We start from the raw sequence: 24951 nt of genomic DNA, 5'->3' as shown, positions 1-24951 counted from the left end.
TCTTCCCTGATTGCCTCAGTGCTGGCACTTGCAGCTCCCTGCACTGACAGTTGCCATTCACACTGCTAAGTGGAAGTGTTCCCAGTCCCTTGAGTCTGCCTTTGGTAACACCCCTAGCACACAGTCTGGTTGATTGTTTGCAGGAATACCATGGTTTATCCTTACAAGTGATTCTTCTTGGTGTCTCAGAGATATGTATGTTTTTAACACATTCCCTTCACTGATGCACTTCTGGGCAGCAAACATAAAGGCAGAAAAATCTGCTGTGCAGAAATCAAATCTCCCTTGTCTAGGTGTCAACCTTGGGAAGGTTGGTTTGTTTTTGAAACCCAAAACTGTGTGTCCTTCACACTCTGTGCAGACTTTGGAGTTTTTCTAAATATTAATGGCATGGCAATCACATTGTATGACATTTTGCTGTTGAGCTTCAATTTCAGAAATTATTTACTGGATCTTTTGTTTCGAACTAGAAGCACATTCTGCAGTGTTATGGCTATTTATAGTTTAGGATGAAGCAGCACTAAAAGCATTAGAGGCAATCAGAGAAAACTGCTAGAACTGGGCTCAAGGGAAACCACCTCAGGAATCTTTTCTGCAACAGGCAGCTGACCTGTGAGCTGCTCAATCAGAAGAGGATGCAAGCTTTGGAGGAGTCTGAGACAGACTAGATAAGCAGATATAGACTAGATAAGAGATAGACTAGATAAGAGAGATGGACTGGATATTACCAACCACACAAACATATCAGGTTCTGGAAACCCTCAGAGCTGGTTGGCCCTTGTAACTGGAAGGGGACTGAGGGAGAGCTTTAGGACACAGTAATCACATCTGCTTGTCCTGCTTTTCCCTAAGTGTTGGCTTATGGTTTTTTCCACGTGGGGGGATACAGATGGTTGTTGCTGTGCGTCAGTCGAGATTCTTCATCATCAGTTGAGCTCCTTCATCAGCAGTGGAGATAGGGAAGGGCCTTGAGGGGAAGCCATATGAGGAGAGGCTGAGGTCACTTGGTTTGTTTATCCTGGAGGAAGCTGAGGGGAGACCTTACAGCAGTTTTCCTCAGGAGGGGAAGCAGAAGGGCAGGCACTGATCTCTTCTCTCTGGTGACCAGTGACAGGATCTGAGTTGTGTCAGGAGAGGTATCAGTTGGATTTTGGGATTAAGTTCTTCACCCAGAAGAGGATGGTTGGGCACTGGAACAGGCTCTCCAGGAAAGCGGTCACAGCACCAAGCCTGACAGATTTCAAAAGGCGTCTGAAGAATGCTCTCAGGGACATGGTGGGATTTCTGGGTTGAGCTGTGCAGGGCGAAGAGCTGGACTCAGTGATCCCTAAGGGTCCCTCTCAACTCAACACGTTCACCATAATTCTTACGTTAGCACATCAGAACCGGTCCGAGCACAGGACAGGTGTGAAACCCTCCAGCGAACACACTTCCAGGGCGTTCCTCTTCCATCAAGTTCCCTCACCTTTCGGGAGTGAGACAAAAGCCTGGAAAGAAGAGAGGCTAAACAGCAAAGCCCCGTCCCCGAGCGCTGCCCGCCGGCTCCCCCTGACGCGTCCGTCGTCACTCGGCCCTGCCCCGGCGGGACGGCCCCGCCCCGGCTGAGGCGGCGCCGCCGCCCGGTGTCCGCGGGGCGGCATGAGGGGGGCGGGGGGCGTCCGCCGGGCCCGCCATGTCGCTGCTCTGCGTGCGAGGTGAGCGGGGCGGCGGCGGCGGAGCGGGGGGACACGCCTGGGTAGGGTTTGGCTTTGTCCTGGGTGAAGTAGGTTTCAGGCTCCCTGGAGCGGGGACGGGCGTGCCGGTGCCTTCCGGCTGAACCGCTGGCGGCCGCGGCCCGGGCCGCCACCTGCACCCCTGGGCGGGAGGAGCCGCATGGCGAGGGAGCAGGTGCGGGTCCAGGAGCGGCAGTCCCGGCCGGGGAGGTCCGGAGCCCCGGGAGAAGTGAGGAGCCGTGGCTGACTTTGGGAGTTGGCTCGGACACGAGTTGAATCGCCCAGTGAACGGCGCGGGCAGCAAGCAGGCTGTTGTCACTCCTTCCTATACTTGCCTTAGAGCATGCATTGTTATTTCACATACATTCCTAATTAGCTCCTCATCCTGCTATTGAGCCTCGTCCCCTTGCTGAACAGGTTGCGGGAAGCCGGCACTTTCCCTGTGCAATGGATTATATTGCTGTCTCTAGTTTCCTATTTCTTGCTGCCTTGTGCTAAAAAATAATGATAAAGAAATCCCTGGGGGGAAACCATCTGCCAGGGCTCACGCTACTGGGACGTGTCTCCCTGCACTGAACGCCGTGGTCACAGTGCGTCCCCGAGCGCAGCCGTGCCCTGCGGCTTAAAAGTGTAGTTTTAATGTTCTCAGCTCCTTTGCCAGGAATGATAAAAAAACTGGTACTGCTGGCAGGTCAGCTCTTCTTTCACACATACACACGGGGTTATTGGTAACAGCTCCTTATCCAGCTGTTCATCACCCTTTTGAGTGAAAATCCCTGTGTCGGTGATGGTGTAAGATGTCCAGCTAGAGCATCTTGAGATGTGTTATTTTGGGGAGAACGCTGTTTTTGGGGAGTGTTTTTCTGAATTAAGTTCCAGCCTTTTATTAAACACGTGTTGTGTTTAAGGGCTTAGGAGAGGTGCTCAAGTGCAAAGTTTATCTTAAATATGCTTTTAGTACACTTCTTTGTAGACTGTGAAGCGCAGACCTGTCTAGCCCATTTTGAGGGTTTTGCCAAAATCTCTTCATTGAAGCTGGGTCTTATTAGTTGAAGGATGCTTATAAGTGTTACAGGTGGTTTTTTATTCTTTTTGATGGTTCATCCTCAAAATGTTTTCAGTGACCTTTAAATAAACGTGGGTTTGATACACTTGAGGCTGATTGTCTTAAAAATGTATTTACGCACCGTTCATGAGTAATAGTGAAAGAACATGAACTGAATGATTGAATTGCTGAAAATGTCTTCTCTTTTCAAGGTGCTTATTCTTGATCTGTAGAGTTTTTGGGACAAAAGCATTTCAGGAGCCTGGAGTGATGAACTTTTGTTTGATTTATTCTTTGGTTGTGTGAAGAGCTGAAGAAGAAACTTGAGGTGGCTGGTGCCTGTGTGTGAAGAATTACTGTGAAAATTTTATCTTCCATTTCCATCTGCTGTGTGAAGACAGTAGAAGACACCGGCATTCATTTAAATAGATGATACTGAGCAACTTTATTATAAGATTGCAGAATGTAGTCAATTTACTAAACATCAAGAAACATGTTTTCTGAAATAGGCATGACTGAAAGGATGAGCTGATGAGATCAGTTGATGAGTAGCAACCATCTAACATGAAATGGAAGTATGTTGAGATAGAGCAGCCTGAAAAACAAAACAGATATCAGGAGCTGAGATAAAACAACCGAGGCAAGGAGAAGGCGGCTTTATTGTCACTTTAAAAAAAAGCCAAACAAATGCCACTTTTCTTGGTTCTTTTATGTTTTCACTGAAATGAACTGATCTTGAGACAGCAGTTAGTAAGAAAGTTGAAAAAGCTGGGTTTTTTTCTATTCAAAATGGTACACATGTAAGGCTGCATAGTAGTGTGGGGTTGGATGGTGTAGAGCTGAGACTAACAAAGAAAGACAATAAAAACCCTCATGGAATAAATGTAGGTGATTGGGATGCTGTTAATAGCATCTGGATTGCAGTTTTACGGATAAAGGAAAATGTAGAAAAAGCCCTAAATATCAGTGTCCTAAGAAGCCTGGCTGTGAGAAGGATAGTGCTTTAATTTATTGATTTATTTTGCACCCCCCTTGAATTGCGCACATTAATAGTATTTTAATGAATTGCTAATCTAAAACAGTGCTCAGTGTTTGTGACCAAACATGTCTGAGTGCTGCCTTTGTTCCTGAAAGACCAGCTAGCATATATGGCTTCTTGATGTCATGTTGAGTGCTACATTTTTTTTTTTACCTTCTCAGAGTGCAAATAATTTTCTCTCTGTGTGTGTTTTTTTTCTTTTTTCCCCTTTATTTGTTTTGATTTGTTATTTGTTTTATTTGTCATCGTTTTGTTATGTAGCATTTTTTGTTTGTTTCTTTGGTGTATTTTGTTTTCTTTGTTTTGTTTTTTTCCAGGATTATTGAGCTATATCTGCCATAGAAATAGGAAGCACCTGACAGAAAATCTAAGCTCAGAGGAATTGTGCGTCTGGGCTTGTCTGCAGCTGTTCAGGGGACATGTGAAATAAGCCAGTGGTAACGGGCTGTTGTAGGAGTAAATTAAGGGATTCTTTTGAAGCAGAAAAATATGCAATGAGTGTAAGTGAAGTGAAGGAGAAAAAAAATCCTGAATATTACATGATTGAGGCTTTTAGGAGACTTCTTCGTATTTTGATCCCACTGCTTAAGTGCAAGAGAGGTTGCATACATTCCTGTTCAGAGCAGCTGTGTCTGGATTATGTCTGATAATCTTCTCTTGGCATAGTTTGCTTTATTAGTTTGCATTTAGTGTTGTATTTGAGAAAATAGCACATATTAAATAAAACTAATCCCAGGGAAGCAGTCTAGTTTTTCACATCCGTCTTGCATTGTTAACTTTTTTGGCTTTCTCTTGTAACTGTTGATTTTACCTCACATCTCAACTAGATAAAATTTCTTTTCCTGATCTTTTCTGTGTCCTGACTTGGAGATGGGAATAACTGCTGTCTCAGCACAGCTTGCAGGGGTCATAGCAAAGGGGACCCTGCTAAGGCTGTATCACCCGGTCACTGGCTCTGTTTGTCACTGTCCTGACATATACTTCATGCCCTTTCACTTGCTTACTTCTCTTGCACCCTACTTTGTCCCCAGCCCTTGCTGTCTCAAGACTGATGGTTCTCTTCTAGTTTTTCTCCTCTCTGCTTCATAGCAGCTTAAGCTGTGTCTTTGCTGCCACTGTATTCCAAACTGCTTGACCTACCTGCATTATCTGATAATTATTAATGCCAAGGATGTTGGCAGTGGGGTTCTTCCCTCATCCCTGTGCACATGATCCACCTTCGTCCAATGAAGTCATAGTGCTTTAGTGTAATGTGCTCTTGTCTTGAGGCTTTACCCACAGTATCTGTGAGTCTGGGCTACCAGAGTTATGTTGGAGAATGACTTGGGTGAGTTCTTGCACTCTAGAATTTCAGGTTGGCTGCTGTGTGAAATGACACTGTCTGGAGGTTAGGAATGATACTTTTTTTTGTTTGCCTAATGTGTATCTTGTGGCTGCTCTGAAGAATTAGAAGAGCTTGTGACATTTTTGTCGAAACAGCTGAAGTGTTGGAATACTGCTCAGAGAACTTAACCGTCCATCCCTGTATTGCCAGCAAAATTTGAGTTCCAGTACTGAATTGAACTGTGTTGACATCAAAGTGAAAGAAGCAAAGAAGGAAAATGGAAATGGATGGTGATGGTAATGATAACAGAAATTAAAACATGTTCAGTCTTGTTTAATACTTAGAAATACCTATACCTACAAGTAGTCAAATGTCAGGAACTTCTCTTTAAAGGATTTTTCCCCACCTGGTTGTAATGGCCTCAGCTTACCTCAGTGTTCTCTGTAAGACTGAATGCAGTGCTGTCGCCCTGAAAACTCAGCTTCTGAGCTTGCTGACATAGTTCTCTAAAGACTTTCCCAGGACAGTAACTGTAGACGTAGATATGTGTACATTCTTTCTGTTCCATGTCTTGTGATAGACATCTCTCATGGCCAGTGCATTGGGAAAGTGTTATCCTGACCATCCAATCCCTGGCCATGGTCAGAAACCTATAAATCCTGTGAGGAAAAATAAACTCTCTCTTCCTTTCACCACACCTCGAGCTGTGTCCGTGTGTTCTATTCATCTTCAGCGGCAACACAGTGCCTCCAGTTTTCTGTTGTGACAGTATTCTGAAATGGTTGTAGAACTGAAAAAAGAAAACCCTGACCATCTTTTTGTAGGTCAAAGTGATGAAAAAGAGAATTGGACATTAAAAGTAGTAGCAGTAATACAAGGTTATAACAGTAGGATATTAAGATAACATGATTCATTTAGAATTTGCTGTGTGACTATTATGATCTCCATTTCTCTAGTTGTCCTTAGTCAGGAAACTACCACTCTAGGTAGCTTGTAGTATTGGAACAAAATAGAGAGCATTAGAAATTTGGGTAATAAGGCTAAGATAGAAGTGTTCTCTACTAAAAGAGCATTTTTGTTTTGAGAGTTAAGTTTGAGGTTTATAAAGCTGTAATTGGAGAGAACTTTGAAGATTTTTCTGTTTTGCAGTAAAACCTGCAAAACATGCTGGCTTTTGATGCACAGGTGATCATTTGATTGCCTGTTTAAAATCCTCACTATTTCAGCTTTGGGCACTGTTATTGCAAGTTTCAACAAAGAGTGTGGAATCTACTTTATAGGTATTTAGGGGACTACTTGAAACCTCCCTGTATTTTGCAGTGGGATGAAAGGTACAGAGATGCTCCCTTAATTTGAATAGTGTCTGCTTCCTTTTTGCTCTCATGGTGTACTCTGAGCTGAGTCCTTCAGTCTGGGATCTGCCAGGCCTAACTTGTTAAAGTTGTTATTATCATACTCTTTTAATATGCAATGAAGTGCTGCATTTAATCTAAATGCTGAAAGAACCTAATTTTAAACTCCTAGCAGTCCAAGATCTAGCTGCAGCTTACACAGCAGCATTGAAGGTCCAAGCAAATTAAACTGCATTTTTAATCCAGGACCTTATTTCAAATACTTGACTTGAATGTATGTGAAATGTGTGTCTGATGGCAAATCATCTTCCTATAAATTTCCTTTGAAATTTCTTCTTGCATATTTTTTTGTGCCTTGTGGTCAAATTATAGTGGCTGTTCTGAAAAATATTTTAATCACTTAGTAAAAGCTGTTCTTGCAGCTCTTCCAAGAAATCTTGAACTGGAGGGGTGTGTCTAATAACTCTTTCTTCGTTGCTTTTTCATTCTGTTAATTCCCTGTGTGGTCTTGCAAAGAGATTTGGAGCTGTTGTGAAAGTGTGTAGGGTCTTCACTAACTCTGTCTCTTTCTTAATGTAGAGTTTACTGATTAATACCTGGCATTTTCTTGGTGTGGAAGTGTATGAAAGTAGCTTGCTGTTCTTTCCTCTTGTTTGATAGAATGATTTCTGGAATCAGGAGTTTAAAAGGTTTCTCTTTAGCGCTTGAATTTGCTTTTCTTTGCTGCCTTTATTTTCTGACCTTACTTCTAAAGTTTGTATAGTAGTGAAAATTACCTTTAAAATTGTTATGTTGGTCTCATAATTATTAAATAGAGAACTAAAATCTGCTTTATTTGCATTGTTGGTGTTTGCTTATCTGTTCCTGCTTTAGCTATGTTTGTGAAGAGCTTTGATGAAGTGATGTTTTGCTTGTATACTGTCACCTGTAAAATTTGACAGATGCTTTCTGTGATGTGGATTCCTATTCCACAGGAATTTATCCTGTGTGTTTGGATCAGCTCTCTTGGCATTTAGCAGAATTTCAGATGTATTTTCTTTTCTCTTAGGTCCTCCTTATACCTGAGTAGGCTGGTGTGCATAATTCTGCTTTTATTATTTGCCTTTTGACTGCCTTCTGTATCCTGCTTGTTTTTTTATATAAATGGCAAATGCCCAGTTGAGAAGGAGTGAAATATAGCAGGCATTTGGAACAGGAAACACCACTGATCATGGCCAGCCTCTCAAGTGGCTATCTGTTGCTGTTTAAGTGGATACCCACCATATGATGTCATTTTACACATTATTGAGACACTCTTCTACCCTAAGTAAGTTGTGTGTCTCAAAAAATCCCTTGTGTGTACAGTTTGGATCAGTCTTTCCAAGCCGGTGCTGACTAGTAGGCATCTTTTTTTTTTTTTTTTTTCCAGAACTTTAACTGCCTAGACATTACAGATATTTGTCTGGAATGCTCTGTGATCTGTAAGTACCTGACCTCCTACAGGTGTGCTCTTAGTGTCACCTTTGGTGTCATACTCTGCTCTTTTTGGAGCCTGTTTTCTAATCTCTCAGGATACATTTAAAACAAAAGTCACTGGGCTACAGATTAGGGACATATGAGTTGCAGTTTTCTACGCCTTCTGACTGTTATCACTTGCACATTGAATACTTAACATTATCTTCATTTGTCATGAGCTGGAATGTACCTGATCTCACAGGTGCATGCTTCATCCTGAGCATGGGGCAAATGTTTATTGGATGCTTAATGCTTTTTCACCATTAGAAGTTAAATCAGCTGATGAGTTGGGAGGGCAGTATCATTGTTGGTGTTTTGTTTCTACCCAGATTTTTTGGTTAAGTTTAACTCTCTTGCTTATCCATGCATTTAACTTCCTGCATCTTGGGCTGCACAACCTGTGTCAGTACAGTTTATTTCTTGTATTTTACCATGGCTTTGTAGCTCTTTGAGGTGGAATGGAATTCAGCTGTCCTTCTTGCTTTTTGGTCCCTTGGAAAACACCTAATAAATGATTCCTGAATCTGATTATGACAGTTTTGATTTGCATTTATTCTTCTCATTCAATTGGTAGTAATTACTCTCAACTTTATGAAATTAACTCCCTCTGAAATGTCCCTTGTGTATTGCTAGGGATTGTTTTTGGACAGTCCATGTTGTATTTGATTTGATCACAGCTACTGTGGGTAACTATCATTTAATAGTTTAATACTTTAATAATTGTTTTATAGAAGAAAATTGGAGTGGTGATCCAAAATAGTTGTTCTACTGCTTAACAGTTACTGAGCTGGAATTCTATTTGCAAATTTTGAAAGAATTGAAGAAATACTGGCAGGCATATGAGCTCTTCTGCATTTCTCTGTTTAACTGTCTTTATATGAGTAATGCTGTCTTCTATAATGAGCAGATTTCAGCTAAATACATTATGAAATACACTACGTGCAGCTCAATGCATATAGATATAGGTCTATTTCAGCCGGGAAGAAAGCATCAAGTCTAATCCAGATTAAAAAAAAAAAAAAAAAAAAAAAAAAGTTAAAATGAGAAATCTCTGGTTGATAATTTTATGAAAAGATGCAAATGTGATTTACTTGGTGCATCGTAAACAGCTGAGACATCTGTCACCAGGCTTTCAAAACAGATTTCTTACTGTCCTTTTAAGTTATTTTCCCCATTATGAAGTTAGAATAATTGAATAATTACACTTGAAAATACCAAAATTTTGAGTACCTACAGGTCTTAGCAGCCTTTCCCTTCTTGTGTAGCATGAGTGCAAGAGACCAGCTGTGGTTAGATGATCAAGTTAGATGATGATAAGTCCTCAGCTGAGGAATTCTTTTGACTGGTTGAATTTACTAAGCTGAACTTACTAAGCACCATATAATGGTCTGGATTCATGTTCTGCTGTTGTGGAAAGGTGGAAAGTGGCAAGGAATCAGAGCACAGCAGTGGCAGGTATGCTGCTTCTTTGATAGCTAGATGTGGCATTCTAATAATGAAAGGGAATACTGCCAGCCTATGGTTGTGACTTAGTTTATGTTCCCTCTGGCATACTGCTCTCAAGTGCATGTTCATCTTTTTGTTGGGTTGGGATTGGGACAGAACTGTATGGGAAGCGAGTCCATGTGTTCAACATGGAAACATGTGCTGAGGGAGGTTCAGTTTATGAAAACCTGCTGCTGAGAGAAAATTAAACTGGGGCAGTGTGAAGTATGAATAAATGTTGCATGCCTTGCTTGCAGGATTTACTTTTGCCGGCCACACTTAAATTTGTAAAATCTTAAAACTGCTGGACAGGGTGCATGGGGTAGGAGCTGTGTTAAAGGAATTAAAAATCCTGATTTTGTTCCCTTTCGTATTGCCTGCTTCTGTGGAATCAAAGCATTAAAAAACATAAAGAAGGTGTGGTGTTTCAGCAGCTTCGTGCTGACCTCAGGTTCTTGATGCTCTTCCTTGCAGTTGAATGTACTGTATAAATGGAAAGTGAATTGGACTGGGATGCCTTGTCTGAAGGATAAGAGGAGGTGTTGTGTTCAAGATAATCTCTAGCCTAAAACCATTGGCGAGTTTGGAAGGAAATTTGGCTTCAAGCCTTGACTGTGTCCCTTTAAGGAATACTGGTTTTAACCGTATTACTTAAAGCTCTTGTGACTTAACTCTCTTAAATCTTTACAACCTAAATGCTCTGCTAAACAGACGCCAACATTTCCACCATGGAGACCTAATTATTAGGTATAAAATAACTGCAGAATTATCCTTCTGAGTATTGGCTCACTTAGATTTTCTATGCTCAGGCCAGTGTAGTAATACTCGGCTTAAAAAAAAAAATCATTAAAAAATAAAAATAACATGCTTTATCCCTTCACTTTTGGGTTGCTACTCTGTTCAGACAAAACTGCACCATATAACCAACCTGCTGTTGTCTTTGCTGGCATCTGCTGAAAGGATTTTGGATCTGGACCTAAGTGTGGTGGCCCATGAAAGCCTTCACGTTTCTGAGCTGTTGTGGCAACACAGTGCTGCAGTCCTTGTGCCAAGGATTCAGGCATGTTTGGATAAGGCAAAGAGATCTGTGAAGGAACTGCATCACCTCAAACCTGTTCTGAAGGATAAGTAGGGCTTTTGTCCAGTGTCATTACCAAACTCCGTTTTTCCCAATCCTGAAGTACTGGAAGGGCAAGGACTACAATCTAAGGAAAGGCACACGAACTTCTGCTGTTCTGATGTTGAAGTTAGTAAACCACTAAAGCATAAAAAGCAGAAATTCATCACATATGATAATCTACATAAAGCTGATGAATATGTAAATACTGAATTTCTAGAAAAAAACCTATTAGAGATGTTTTCCTTTCCTAAAGACTTCTATAAACTTCAGGTTTTCAGTAAATATCCAGGGACTTCACATTTTCAGTACCTGTGATTATTCACTGTAGTTACCACACGCTCTTCTGTTCCAACAACCTCAGTCCTTAGCAAACAAAGTCCTTGTGGAGTGAGTGTTACGGCTGCAATTACACACTAGAGAGCTACAAACCCTTGTGGAAATCTTTGGTAATTGTTTCTTCCTATAGGGCCAGGAGTACCAGACACATGGTGCCAAGGTTGTTTGTCAGCTTTGTGCGAGGAAGGAATTTGACTGCTGAGTAAACTATTACACACGTTGTAGAAAATTGTTGTTCCTCTTTTGTTCCCCTTCCAAATTTCATGTGTTATTCTTTGTTGTAAGATTTCTTGAAAGGCAAGCAGGTGGTGTTCTTCAGGAGATTGTTTGGCCTTTTCATGCTTCATGTGGTTCGTCTTTGAGAGTTAGGTCATAAACTACTAGAAAGCCAAGATTGCCTTTGTTTTTGGATTTGGGATTTCTGACCTTACTGAAATCATAATGCCATTTTGTAGATTAGTAGTCATGGTTTTAAATGAAATTCTCAATATTTTGTGGTTTAGACATCCCTCAATCTTGAGCTCCTGATCTGAACCTGAACTTGGAGTGTGTAACTTGAATTTGGCATGCAACATGGATATGGATTATAGGGAGGGAAAAATGGACATGAAACAAGTTTTATCTCAGCCTTTCCTACCTAGTATAACTTGCTGCATGTGCAGAATTTTATTAGATTTTGACCTATCAAATTAAGTAAGTGGAGTCTGTGTATGCTCCATTTTAGTGGGAGATTTTTTGAGGAGATTAACTGCTTAGAAACTCCATGGTTATAAGGCCAGAAATGATTGTTGTAATCATCTAATATGACCCTCTGTAGTACATAGTATTTTTTAAATATAACAACCTAGAGTCTAACAGAAAAAGATCAGATTCTGAACTAAAATTGATGAAGGATTTTCAGTTCTTGGCAACTTTATGTTGATTATCATATGTGACAAATTTCTGCTTTTTATGCTGAAGTGGTTTACTAGCTTCAACATCGGAACAGCAGGTTGCCTTTCCTTAGGTTGGAGAAGCTATTTATGAAAGCTGTACTCCTTAAGGATGGGGAAAAACTGAGTTTGGTAATGTTTGTTACTTGAGTAGAGGTAAGTGGATGTTATATTATGTGTAATCTGACTATAATGACACGTGTTTACATATTTTTCCACGGTTAAAAAGAGATCAAGACATGCCTATTAGATCTCAGTGTTAAATCATTATATTGTTTCACTCCTGTTAGTCGGGAGGAGTGTGGTTTAACAGAGCTTGGCCAACAGACCTTTTACTTCTGTTATAAACTTGAGTTTAAAGTTACTGTTCTGTATAAACCTGACACTTTAGTTAAAGAAACAGAAATGTGTTCAGGCTGTGTTGGAGGAGAGTAGCACGTGACAGAAATTTTAATATATATGAGTTAACCCTCTGCATGCTTCCTGGGGGCTTGCATTGTATATTTCTTTTTCCTCATAGAATGTCAGGAAGAGCTTGTGTTGCAGATGAAACATGGGTTACCTAATCCAGAAATGACAAGTGCTACAGTTATATAAAGCAAACAATATAAAACATTTAAATTAGTAGTAGTAGTGTTGAGTTAGTTTTCCTAGAGGTGCAAACACATTAATGTTATAAGGCAAAATGGGAAGGTTGTGACTAAAGTGGTGGGAAAGGGGCTGTTAGTTTAGGACTCAGAACTAGCCCCCAAAAGGTTATCAGGAGTCATGATTAGTGGGGTTTATGAGGGAAACAGAGATGTTGGAAGGGCTGTCCTACTCTAGAAAGAGAGGAATAGAGGTGACTGGGAAAATTCCACTGTGGTTTGGTGATGCAAAATTGTAAAGCAGCATTAGTGTGGATAAAAGAGAACCAGCTGGGCTGAAATTGCTTTGGGAAGAGCTGATAAGAGATTTTGCTGTGATAGCAGAAGAGATCTACTGCACGTAGTCCAGGATTTAAATGTTGGTAAAAATCTTGTAACATGGTTAGCGCAAAGTATTTCTGGGTATTCTCACTGTGAAAAACTGCCTTCCCACACCAGAGAATATATGCTGTTGGTCATGGCTGGGGTACTATGTTATCTGAAAGTTTCACCATCAGATGGTGACTAAAGCCATAAAATTTGTGGACTGAACTGTAGATGTGATTTTGAGAGGCACAGATGATGCTTCAGGGAAGTTGGATATGGATGTGAACTTGGTTTGAAAGAGCACAACTGAAACTAATTTAAGGTAAACAGATGAACATGTAGGTTAGCAATTGTCAAGCCTGCAGGGAAGTTGAAGAAGCTTTTTGGTGAAGCGAGGAGGTTGGATACAGAGGAGGGCATGAAATTCAGGGAAGCTACAGAGGTAAATATTAGCATCTCAAATAACAGAAAAGGCTCCACCTAGGAAATTACCCCAGAGCTGATGATTCACCTGTTCATTACGTCAGGGTATGCTGAGCAAACAGAGAACCTCTGAGAGGTGTGGGCAAAAAAACAGTTAATAAAGGAACGTTGTATGTTGAGGATCAGGAAGTCCAAGGCTAAAGAAGGGGGTTCCACCTCAGCAGACAGTGTGGCATCTTGCAAATAGTAATAAAACTATTAATAGTAATAATAAAAAAAAAGGTGCTTTGGTCACACAAAAAAGGGAAACAGCCAGCCTCCACAGGGGGAGGAATCAGACTTCCGTGCATGGGGACAGGGAGTTGTGCAAAGATGGGCTGGGTATGGTCCCTGGATTGTAGGAATTGTTTCTTATGAAACTGATGGTGGGAGGAAGAATTTTAATACCCTGTGTTTGAATCTGGTAGTCTGTATCCCAGAGTGCTGAAAGATGCAACACTTAAAATCTGAACTCTGCCCACAGAAGTTTAACTATGGCTACAAACAAGCAGTGGCATCGCCAAACTGGAGAGGAATGGATGTGGTTTCTGAAGATAGGCAGCAAGATAAAGGAGATGAGTGCTAAATGTGGGTAAATATGGATCTTGACTTCAAAAGCAGGCAGGACTGTGACAATATGGGAAGTTTAAAATAAACTGTTAGGAGAGAATAATAAAAATTTTATGGTCAGGTGGAAACAATGCGGAAGGGTATCATATGAAATGTGACATGGGTTTGTGAGATGAAGATTGTTCTGTGATAGCTTCTTATTTCTAGATGAAAGCATGCATCTATTTGTACTTCTGTAATATCTCACAAACCCTATAGCAGACTTTTTTTAAAAGAAAATTTGAATAGGCAAAAGACCTGTAAAGAGTATAAGGAGCTGGCTGTAGCAGAAGCTAGTCATGTTGCTAAGACTAGTGGGAGAAGCAGATGTCTTCCACTTGTACCAGGGCAAGAAAGAATACAAATGTGTGTATCAAAGCTGTTATTAAGAAAAGTCTTAATGACATAGTAAATTTTGAAGCAAATAAATATAATGCAGGAAGGACTCAGTGACCCCTGAGGAGAATGAGAATTAAAATGAGCTGATGTTCTGTAAAAAAACTATACACTTAGAGGCAAATGACAGGCATTGCTGAGAAGTGTGAAACTTAGTGAACAGAGAGATGTTGGGGAGTCCTTGTGTCTCTCTGCAGCATGCTTATAAACAGAAGCTAATGGGATCTCTGACTTGTGTCCATTAAAAACATCAGGAAATTAAACATGGAGTGAGGGGAAAAAACAGAGAGGGGGAGCAGTGTTGACATAAGATACAGAAGGTATACGCATGCCATTAATTAAAGTGTTGCGTGGAAGGTAGGAATGATTTTTAATGGTGTAAATGGTCCAGGTGTTGGGAGAAGCAGCATTAGAGCTGGTGATCCAAAGGACCCTTCCAGTCTTGTGATCTTCACTACACTAACTTCATTGTGATGTTAGTTACTGTTCTGACAACTAATTGCTATAGACAAACTGTATATTAAGGTCAAGTTCTGATGTAGCATCTTCCTTATTTATAAATATTAATAATAAGGAAAAGAACCTACATGTGAAGGAACTTGCTCGTAGTAGATTTTTACCTAAGGCTGTTTATTTTCGTTAATGGTTTTGATTCATATTTAACCTGGTGGATTTTCACCTTATTTTTTATGGAGGTCCAAATGCAAGCAAGCAGCATGGCTTTCAGGAGAACAGTCTTGGGCACACTCCGTGTCAGTAGTAGGACCTTCTTTAATTCAGTTATTTGTATACATGCTGTTTCAAAAGAAAAATATTGGCAGATGAGTGCTAATGTGTTTGTGAGGCGCATCTCTTTTAGATGGCAGTCTGACTGTCCTATTTCTGCAATTTGTGGGTGTTCCTCCAGGAGCCAATTATTGTCTGAGCAGGTTGTGAATGTGGAGATTAAAATCAGACTGCCAAAGGTATAGTTTGCCAGCAGTGTTTTGTTACTAGGTCTCCTGTTCCTGCCTGGAATCTCATCCAGTAACATCATAACTCATACCCTCACAAGTTATTTTACTCTTTCTTAATTCTTACAGTCAAACTTACTTCTGTCTCCTAGATATTAATATTTTCTCTGGTTTGTGAAGCCAAACATATTAAGTAACATAACATAATAATAAGATTTTATTAATATTTTAGTTAAAATATTTTTTATGCTAGACCAATCCTCCTTCATTATTTGGTGTGTAAAACACCAAATAATGTGCTGTTTTTCTTGGAAGCTTATAATTTACTATAGTATGATGGGATGTTTTTGCTTAAAAAAAAATATATATATATATATAAAAATTTCCTGAATCCACCACAAATGTGCTGTTGCTTTATTTTTGAGTTTCTCTTTTGATGAATATGCTAGATCTCTGAAGCTGAATGGTGATATTTGTTAGTATCATTTTTTTATCATGGTGCCTTTCAGGACAAGCTTGTGCTCAGTCCTGCTTGACAAGTAGCCATGTTCCAGTTGGCCGAGTGCTTGCAATCCTGTAACTTGAATCGAAACTACCAGAAAATAGACCAAGGCTGTGACTAGGTGGCAGTCAGTACTGGTGTGGTTAGTCAGCAACTCTTTTTTCCAGGGTGCATCTTGTTTACACTAAGTCTGAACAGGGAGTGTAGAAATCTGAGTCACTGGGGAGACTCAGGTGACTTTTGTTGACAGGAGAAAAGCACACGCCAAAGGACAAGCACACAAGTGGTTTTGTTCTGTCATTTCTGCTCTTTCCTCTTTGGTTCCATAATATTTGTGTCTTCTAGCTGCTGTTACCTTGGCTGAGACTAGGCTGTGTGATTTGACCTAATTAATCTGGCAATATTCTAGTAATTTAAGTGGCCTTTACCTCTGTGTACAATGTCTGAGCAGAAGCTGCATGTGCTTTCTGTCTTGGAAGAAATGATTTCTGCAGAGATGTACCTTTTTTCAAAATAAATACACCTACCCACCCCCTCAAAACTGAAGAAACCAATTTTTCCATTCATCTGGTTTCTGAATTACTATTAAGGTTTTTTTGTTACATGTGGAGTTTTAAAATAATTTTTATTTTTGCTCTTTGGTTTTGTTTTTTTTTCCCCACTGGAACTTTTGTGATAAACTAGTTGAGCTGTTGCTTTGTCATCAGTTTACCAGCTCAGACTGGCTCCTAGCAGACTTGATACATTATCAGTCTGTCTCTTTTCCTGCCTTCTGGTGCAAGGATATGGCTTTCATTTTGCGTATTTCCTTAGTCTTTGGCAGCTGGAGGCATATGTGAGTTGCAGTCTGTTTTGTGTAAAATTAAGTAGTGTGGGTTTTGTTCCCTTAATCAATTAAGGCATTTCCAGTAACTTAATATATTTCTGCCTCAAAATAATGTATTTCTCAACCTTGCAGAATTTGAAAGAAGGGAATATTATGCCACTGAAAATTGAAAGCCTCCTTTACTACTCTGTCCAGGATTAGGTATCTTACAAATTTAAAAATCCTGTAAGATTTGGTGGATGTTTATTTTTTTCCATGATGAAGCACGGGTTCATGAGTAAGATGCTGTCTTTTCTGATCATAAAACAGTTAAAAGTTCAGGAGAAACCTGTAACCTGTAGGGAACCCCTTAAGGCAAAATGACCACAGCACACTCTAACAGAATGCATCTTCTGAGAGAATCAGACACACAATAACTTGCTCTAGTACACTGCACCCAGGTTGCTTTTTGAGGAGTAATATTAAGGCTGCAGGAGAATGTTGGAGAGGCGTGGCAGCTTGGATTACTGTTTAGTTCACCTCTTGGTTGGGGAACCAGGTCGCCTGACAGAGCTGTCTGTGTTGCCAGCGTCAGGAGGATTAACCTCTTATAATCTCTGTGATTTGAATAAGAGATTTTGTTCCTGTCCTCACTGCTCAGTTCAAAGCAGCTGCTGAGCAGAAACTTTGGTGGATCTTCAGAAATGTATCTGTGTTGGTCAGCTAAAAAAGGAAGAAATAGATGTTGCAAGGATTTCTCCTAGCTGTGTTTTTTAGGAACTGATTTAAGTATTTGTAGGGTAAATGAATATAGGTGGATTTAGCTGTCCACTGGAATCAGGGAAGCTGGCTAAGTCCTCAGTTTCATTGTTGTTTGCAAGGTGTTCTGCTACACAAATAGTATCAAATCCACTTCTCCATCACCATGCTCTGCTTCCCCAGCCCCTTGGAGAGCAAACTTTGGACAAAAGCAGAGTCTTGTAAGCACATCATAAGAAAACTTAAGTCTGTTTGTTTTCCCACTTCTCAAGAAAAGTATAACTGATCCAGACCAATCAGTTGGAGGTGATGCTCACCTGCTTGTGCTAAGTCAGGCCAAAGCTAGGATTACTCAGTCAGCTAAGATGTATGTGTTTGCCCTTGAGGACTGGTGGTGGTAGTAAAAAGGTACTTAGCTCTCTGCTTAGAGCCCCACTTACAATTTGATGAGTTTTCTTTTGTGTGTTGTGGTTGGGGGGGAGGCTCTTCAGTTTTAAAAAAAGCCAGACTCTGTTTACTGTGTCAAACAGGTAGCAAAGCATCCTGCCTTGCTTTGCTAGTCCCTTTCTTCTTGACGCAGAGCGATACGGGTTTACTTGTGTTGTCTACTTTAAAACATCCAATACTGCTGTCAAGTGACAACCAATATATATAGTAAAAAGGCTAAACTATGAAATAAGGTGTCTGAAGCATGTATTCCTCCTAGCTTTTGAAAAAATACCAAAGTGGAATTCACCTGAAATTGCTAGCACCTGTAAGCATTGATTATAGTGGTGATGGAGGAGATTTGGTGGTAGACCAGAAGCTACTTTGTCACCTCTGCATTCTAAGCCTAGAGGCATATTAATTTGTGGAGCAGGAACTCCTGTATCATTACGTCATGCTCTTTTCTGGGAACCACCTAGATGTTTGTTTGGGTACAGGCTAATGGGCTTGTTCTGCAGCCCTCACTCTCATAATATATTATCTCTCTTAGTACAAACTCCTGCCAAAGGTGTGGAAGGAGCCTCTTGGTCTGCAGGGCAGAAGACATCTGCTTTGGGACCCAAGTGCAAGATGTTATTGATGTCAAAGTGTTTTTTGGGAACTCTAGCATCTAATTTGAGCAGTGAGACTGTCAGACTTAGTGAAGCAACTGATGTTTTGGGAGCAATGAATTAAAAAACTGACTGGCATCATCATGGTGCTGGTAGGGGGAGAGGCATTGACTAGAAGGCAAACATCTGTGGGAGAGCAAAAAGGGTCTCTGTGGCACCTGCTTGTGAAAATTCTTATGTTACTTGGTTGTGGCTCTTCATGGAGAAATAGGATTGGCATTTCAGACTATTTTCTCAATGAATAAAACCATCTGAAGGTAGTTTGAATGCTCCACTGTGTGTCTCAGAGATCAGGCTTTTGGCTCAGGCCAGTGGCTGTTGAGGTAACAGCTATAGAGCAAAGTGAAATTTCAGGTAGATATTAATATGTTTGTGGGAACATTATGAAGGAGCAAAGCACAGTTCTGAATAAGCATCTGAGGATGCTGATTCTTGCCTTGGTAGAATTAACTTGTCAGTTTGCACTGAGATTGTGATTGTTGCCTGTTAAGTTGAAAAGGTTGGGATGAGGTAAAGGGCTCTCTGCAGAGCAGCATGCAGGCTGGAGGCTCCTTGTACTCCAGCACTAGCTGTGGGGCTCTTGAGAGCTGGTGCAAACACTTTCTGCATGGCCTTTAAGGATGATATTGAGATGCATTTTTGTAGAGGGAACATTTTTGTCTAAGCACTGGGTGGCTGTCATTTCAGTGAGTTCCAACATGGACCGAATGATTGGCTTATGATTCTCGATTATTGTTGTAATTAACTGAAAGATGACTTGAACTCAGGGGTTTAGTCTGCTTTGTGCTAGCTGGAGAAGTGTCCTGAGATTACCTGCCTGCCAGCTGAGCTGGGGGACCATGCAAGCAGGAGAAGAGGGGTTAGATACACTCAGAGCCTGGAAGAGCATCGGCATTGATGGGAATTTCTGAAAGAATGTTCTGATGTTGGGAATTCCACGCCTCAATTGCCACCTCCTCCTCTCTCCTGTTCAGAGTTTTACCACACAAGCTGTCTGGACTTTTTCTAGTTCCAAGTACATTTAATTTAAAATCCGGAGAATATTTAATGGTCTCTTGATGCTCTGGACTCACTGGCAGTGCAGATCTGTTTCAGAAGGTTGTAAAGTTCAAGACCTGCATGTTCCAGTTTCTTTACTGCTTCCAGATTCTGATTCTAGCTTTCTTGGCTGTATGGTTCATGAGTACTTCTCCCCCCTGCCCCCCCTCCTGGACAGAAAAAACAATAATGTCAAGCTTATTTCAGCTGCTCTTTATCTGAAATCAATTGAATGCTTCCTACTGCCTTTCAGGAAGCTTTTTCTTGGATCGGCTGTGAGTAAACTTCTTGCAGCTTCTATTGCAAAGCAGAAGTTCCACTAAGTGCTAATGTTTAATGTAATAAAGATTTGAGCTGTGGTTTACCAAATAGCTTATCAATGTTTTAAGCATTTTATTGTTACGATCTCCTGAGGCTTTTTTGGATAAAATGATCTGCACGTTTTAAAATGCTGGTTTTCACTTGAAGTACTGAATGGCCATGGTGTATTGTACATATTTTGGCAGTGTAGATCCTGTTGTGTGCTGGCTTTTTAGTAAAATCAATGTATTTACTTAAAAGCTCAGAGATGAGGGTACTTCTGGGTTTTGGGACCTGTTGTTTTGTGAATCTCCTCCCGCCCTTCCTCTCTATGAACCCTGTCCTAGTTGCTCTACTTCAAATACTATTTTCAAGCTAACAAACAACAGCCTGACCTTGCATCCTGATACTACTTTCCTGAGAAATGCTGGTGTAAGAATTTGGAAGAGCAATCTGATGTCTACATCAAGGAAGGAATCAGTTGCAGACCACTTTAGTTTTCCTTTTGCATTTAGTCCCGTCACAGTTGCCTTCTACAAGTTGGATATGTAGTTTAAGTTCCATTTTTCCTGTTCTGCAGTTCTGTAGTAAAATTCAGTTTGTGTTTGAGACACATTTCATTTTTCTGACCAAAACTGTTCACAACTGCAGTCCCCATATCTTCTGCAGCACTATTTTTTTTATTTTTTTTTTAATTTCAGTAGTGCTTTCTTCACCTGTGAATTTCTGTTGGTGAAGTAGTTCAAGGAGTGTTTCAGACAGATGAGTTCTCCAGCTATGCACAAACAAGAATACATATGAAACCCTTCAGTTCAGGAAGTTGAAAACCTGTGTGATATTAAGTCAGTGTGTCAAATCAGATCTGGTAACAGATTAACCTGTAAACAGGACCCAGATGTGTCTCTTAACTGTCTAAATCTGTTTTGTCATTGAAAGTGTTTAGAAGTCTACTTGCATTAACTGCCTAGTACTTTAAACTAATATAGAAAGTAAATTGTCACCCCTTCTGTTGCATGAAATACCTTTTAGAGAAGTAGAACCTTTTAAAAGAAGGCTTCTTTTGCTGATGAGGACTGACTTTTATTATAAAATAACCCCCACAGCTAAACAGCTGTTGCCAAAGGATTTGCAAAGTTTATCTGCTCCTCCAGGTGTACTGTGAGAATGTGGGGAGTATGTGCAAATGCCAGAAAGGGTTTCCTACACAGTTTTTAAATTTGTTCTGTTTACATTATCTAGTAACTTTGATAGGGATGGAAGAAGTGGAATACTATGAAGCTATAATGCAAGCTTAGCTGTGCTATATACATTTACAAGGTTTTCTGCAAAAGCTAAGTTGAATAGTGACAATATTTGCAGAAGGTATGAAATTACCTGCTTTATGGAGGGGATCAGACTATATGGTTGAAAAAAATAGCTGTATATATCCTTAATTTTATAACTGGACCAGCAAACTGTGGGTTTGCTCATGCTTGTGTAGATTTGCCATCATATTGTCCTGCAAACTCTCCCAAGTTTATGTGCATGAAGTACTGGGAAGTAGTCCAGACATCCAGTCACTGTGCTGTGTTGCTCTGATGTTTATGGGTTATGGCAGTAGTAGAGATTTAGACAAGACTGTAATATATAGCTTTTACCTATAAAAGCTAGGTATTTTCTGCTTATGCTTCAATACTTTGCTCACCAAAATTCATCCCATACAAGTGAAAATTCTGGCAAGAAACAAATGTTGGGGTCAAGTTTAGTAACCAGAAACAAGCAGCAGTATCCCCTTGGGACTTAGCTGTGAGCCCCCAATTTGTGGAGTGTCCAGACTACAGAAGGGAGCAAGTGGGTGCTGTCTTCTGCAGGTTGTGACTCTTGTGTGCATGCAAGGGCTGGATCTCAACTGACCAGAGTATTTAGAGGAACAGGGGAACATCTAGTGAGGTTTGGCAGTGTGGGGGAGTCACTGGGATGTGTACATTATGTAGTGCTGAACCTTGAATGGGAATACTGAGTGTGTGTCTCCGTAGCATAGAGATTTGGAAAACCCTGCAAGCAGTCACATGTCCCACCTGCTATCAGTCACTGTCCAGTGAGCAGGAAGGGTGGAGTGGCTGGTAGAAAGCTGATTGTTGGAAATTGTATTGTAAATCAAATAAACTTAGTAGCTTTGTGTGCCTCTGGACAGGGTAATGAATTTGCAGATCATCTGAGCAGGAAGATGCTAATTCATGTGAATTAGGAAGGATTCTAATTCATTTTCAAGACATCTGGCAATACAGAAATCTCTTGGGTAGTTCAATTTGTTATCACAGACTACAGATTAAAAACTCTCTTTAGCCCAACCCCTTCCTGAGAAGAATCCTTGAGTCATGTGAGTAATGCCTGGTTGCTGAAGGGAATGTGTCTTCCTTTTGTTTGCTGTGGTTCCCAAAGCCTTGGGAAGGGCAAGTCAGTCTGTCCTGTGGGCATTCAGAATGGTCAAATTGAAGAAAGCTCTTTGCTACATGATTGGAAAATACAGTATGTAAGTGCTTTGTGGTATATTGGGCTTTTTATTTTTTTTTTATTTCTTCAAACTATTAAAAATTAATGAACTTGTATCACGTCTGTTCCATTTATTTTGGACTACTTATTAAAGCAGATCGATCCCTCAGTTCAGTTGAGGTAAAGTTGGCTATCTGCATTCCCCCCCAGTTTCCTCAATCAAAGAGGTAATGGATTTTTGCAGGATTGTTTCAAGTACTATGTCAGAAAAATTCTGTCCTTAGAAGGAGCCTTAGATCTTTGGGCACTGTTGAAAATCTACGCTATTTTCCTGTTCTCTGCTGGTTACCAGGCAGAGTGGCATTTTGCAGTGGCTCTTCCTTCTGGCAGCAGAGCAGTTCTCTGATCAGCCCAGCCCTTCTTTCACATTAAGCAATAACAGAATGTTATCCCCTGTGTACTGTGAATTCAGTCTCAGCTTTTAGGACTGTTGGTCCGTGAAGGTACCCACTGTGTTTCCATCACATCATTCTCAATGAGAATGCTGAGGCATAGAGTACTCTCTTCCTGCTTGAGTGGAACAATGTTTATATGTAAACCAGTGGTTTGTTTTGCTTGGCAGAAAAACAAAGTATAAAGTAGTGAATGTAGCTCAGGTCCCCTGTCTCTGCAGACACTGAGACCGCTGGAGCCTTGTATGCAGTAACTGCCCCAGCTCTGCAGAGGTCTGCTGGGAGAAGTTGGAGACCCTGCTCTGGGCACTGCAGTTACAGCAGAAGCTGTTGGGGTACTGCTGAATGCTGGTGGGTCCCCTGGGACCTCATGTGCAATTATCCTTTCTCTGAGCTAGTTCAGGGAAATCTCTTCCTTCTGAACACAATTTAACTCTAAATGTATGAGGATGCAGTGGAGCCTTTCTTATTAGGCCTGTCTTAGGCTGGGAATATCTGGGTGGCTGTGTCACATTGAATCTTTGTAGCAGACTTGGAAAAACCACTAAACTATCTTTTATCCAGCTTTTCCTTTCTTAGGAATTGTGAAGGGAGGAGAAGAGCTTCATAGCACAGTCAGTACTGCTGTTCTGCTATGGCAGTTGGAATTGCAGTTAATGGCATAACTGATGCTGCTGGGCTTTAATAGGGATCGTGTGAAACAAAATAGTGACTGAGTTAAAATCACTGGTGAAATCACTTCATTGCCCCTGTTTCCTCCAGGCTGGAGCACCTTTTGGGTTCAAGCAGTGGGAAAGAAAAGGTTTCCTCACCCTCAGCTGGAAGATGAGGGTGTACAGAGACAGTGTAGTGTATGTTTTGATCTCCAGGGGAGGGAAAGAGCCTGTGGAGTCTCCCTCCTTGGAGGTATTGAAGAACCCTTTGGACACAATCCTGTGCTGTGTTCTCTGGGATGGCCCTGCTTGAGCAGGGAGGTTGGACCAGATGACCCACTGTGTTCCCTTCCAACCTGACCCATTCTGTGATTCAGTGAAAGGTCCTTGTGTGTCAGGGTGGGATCTCCAGGGACAGGGCAGTCCTTGCCAGTCTTGAGCCATTTGCCAGCCTGCCATGTATTTTATCAGTAACTTCCAAGAAGTGAGTAGGAGGTGTTGAGTTTCTGCCTCTGTGATGAGGTAGGTGTGCTATAACTCTTGGTGCAGGATTCAGGCAGCAAAATTGTTTCCAAAGATTGAGTTACAGAAAATGAGGGGCTCGGGCACTGCCTAGCCATTGCATTCTTCACAGAGGGTTCCCCTTCCTCCTGCATGCCTGCTGGAGGGCACATGGGTGTGAATTTGGTGTGTTGACTTAGTCTTGGGTAGTATCAGCAGCTTGCTGTGGTCTCTTACTTGTGTTGTTTAAGCAACCTTTGCACCTCGTGCTGCATGTCACTGTACACTGAAGTCTGACCACCTGGAAAAGGTGAGAAAAGCAGGGTGAAATGGAAATATATATTGATTCTGCTGTTCAGCTGGGGAAAGTTACTGTAGAAGTTAGAGTGCTCTTGAAAATGCATTAATGCTGCATTTGTGTTTCACAGGGACAAGGAAGGTATTTATCAAGTAGCTGATCAGGAAATGCATTTTGAAAGCTCTGCTTTTGGCACTGAATTTCTTTTTAAAAGTGGTAATTAAAACTGCGCCCTTCCATTCTTCTAATTTCTCCCACAGCCCCTCCATAGCACTTTATTGTCCCCTTCGAAGAGATGTAGGTTTTGTTCTAGTGTGGGGAGTGACCGGGTGATAAGTCATGTGCTGGATTTAGTTAGAATGTAATCTTTTGGCCATCTGCTCGGGCACTCCCTGTGCTGCATTCCTCTCACTTGCAAGCAAGTGTTAAAGGTGATCCGGGATGTACAGGTGTTCAGAACACCTGGGCTCCCTTTGACTGAATAAGACCATGTGCCTACATAGGAAGTTTGAAGAGAGTGTTTTCTGAGCCTTGCAGTAATTTGGCGTGCTTAATTTTAATTATCTCAGTGGTGTATGTAGCACCTGCTTAGAAAAAAAAAAAATCATTTAGACTGCTTGAAAAAGATGTGGATAACAAGGCTTTCTTCTTAGAACTGAGTTTAAGAATACTCTAGTGTATACTCTGCTATTGTTTTTTCATCCTCCCACAGTGATGGTGGACATTTTTTTTCAATTTCTGGCTTGTGTTTTCCTTTTCTTGTGTTTGTCTTTAGGAGCTTGTCTGACTCTCCAGTCCTTTGTTAGTGATGGCTGTAGAGCATCTGGGATCTTGCTGTGGCTTTTAAAAAATCTTAGTTTAG

The 24951-nt window shown here is 41.0% G+C and overlaps 1 protein-coding gene across 6 annotated transcripts in view; it reads left to right on the top strand.

Moving 5' to 3' along the window:
- The first annotated feature begins 1614 nt into the window (after positions 1–1614).
- The window catches only part of UNC13B (unc-13 homolog B), a 208741-nt gene continuing 185404 nt past the window's right edge, over positions 1615–24951 (top strand). For all 6 annotated transcript variants that reach the window (XM_014257005.2, XM_088054006.1, XM_014257004.2 and 3 more), the window contains exon 1: positions 1615–1694. In XM_014257005.2, the coding sequence (XP_014112480.2) occupies positions 1673–1694 (22 nt within the window). In that variant the 5' untranslated portion in view covers positions 1615–1672. The remainder of the gene's footprint in view (positions 1695–24951) is intronic.

The sequence above is a fragment of the Pseudopodoces humilis genome, chromosome 4 (genome assembly GCF_049639895.1).
Source record: "Pseudopodoces humilis isolate 2021_Gansu_Grassland_sample_001 chromosome 4, ASM4963989v1, whole genome shotgun sequence".
Taxonomy (NCBI): domain Eukaryota; kingdom Metazoa; phylum Chordata; class Aves; order Passeriformes; family Paridae; genus Pseudopodoces; species Pseudopodoces humilis.
This window is presented reverse-complemented; position numbering and strand designations above follow the sequence as displayed.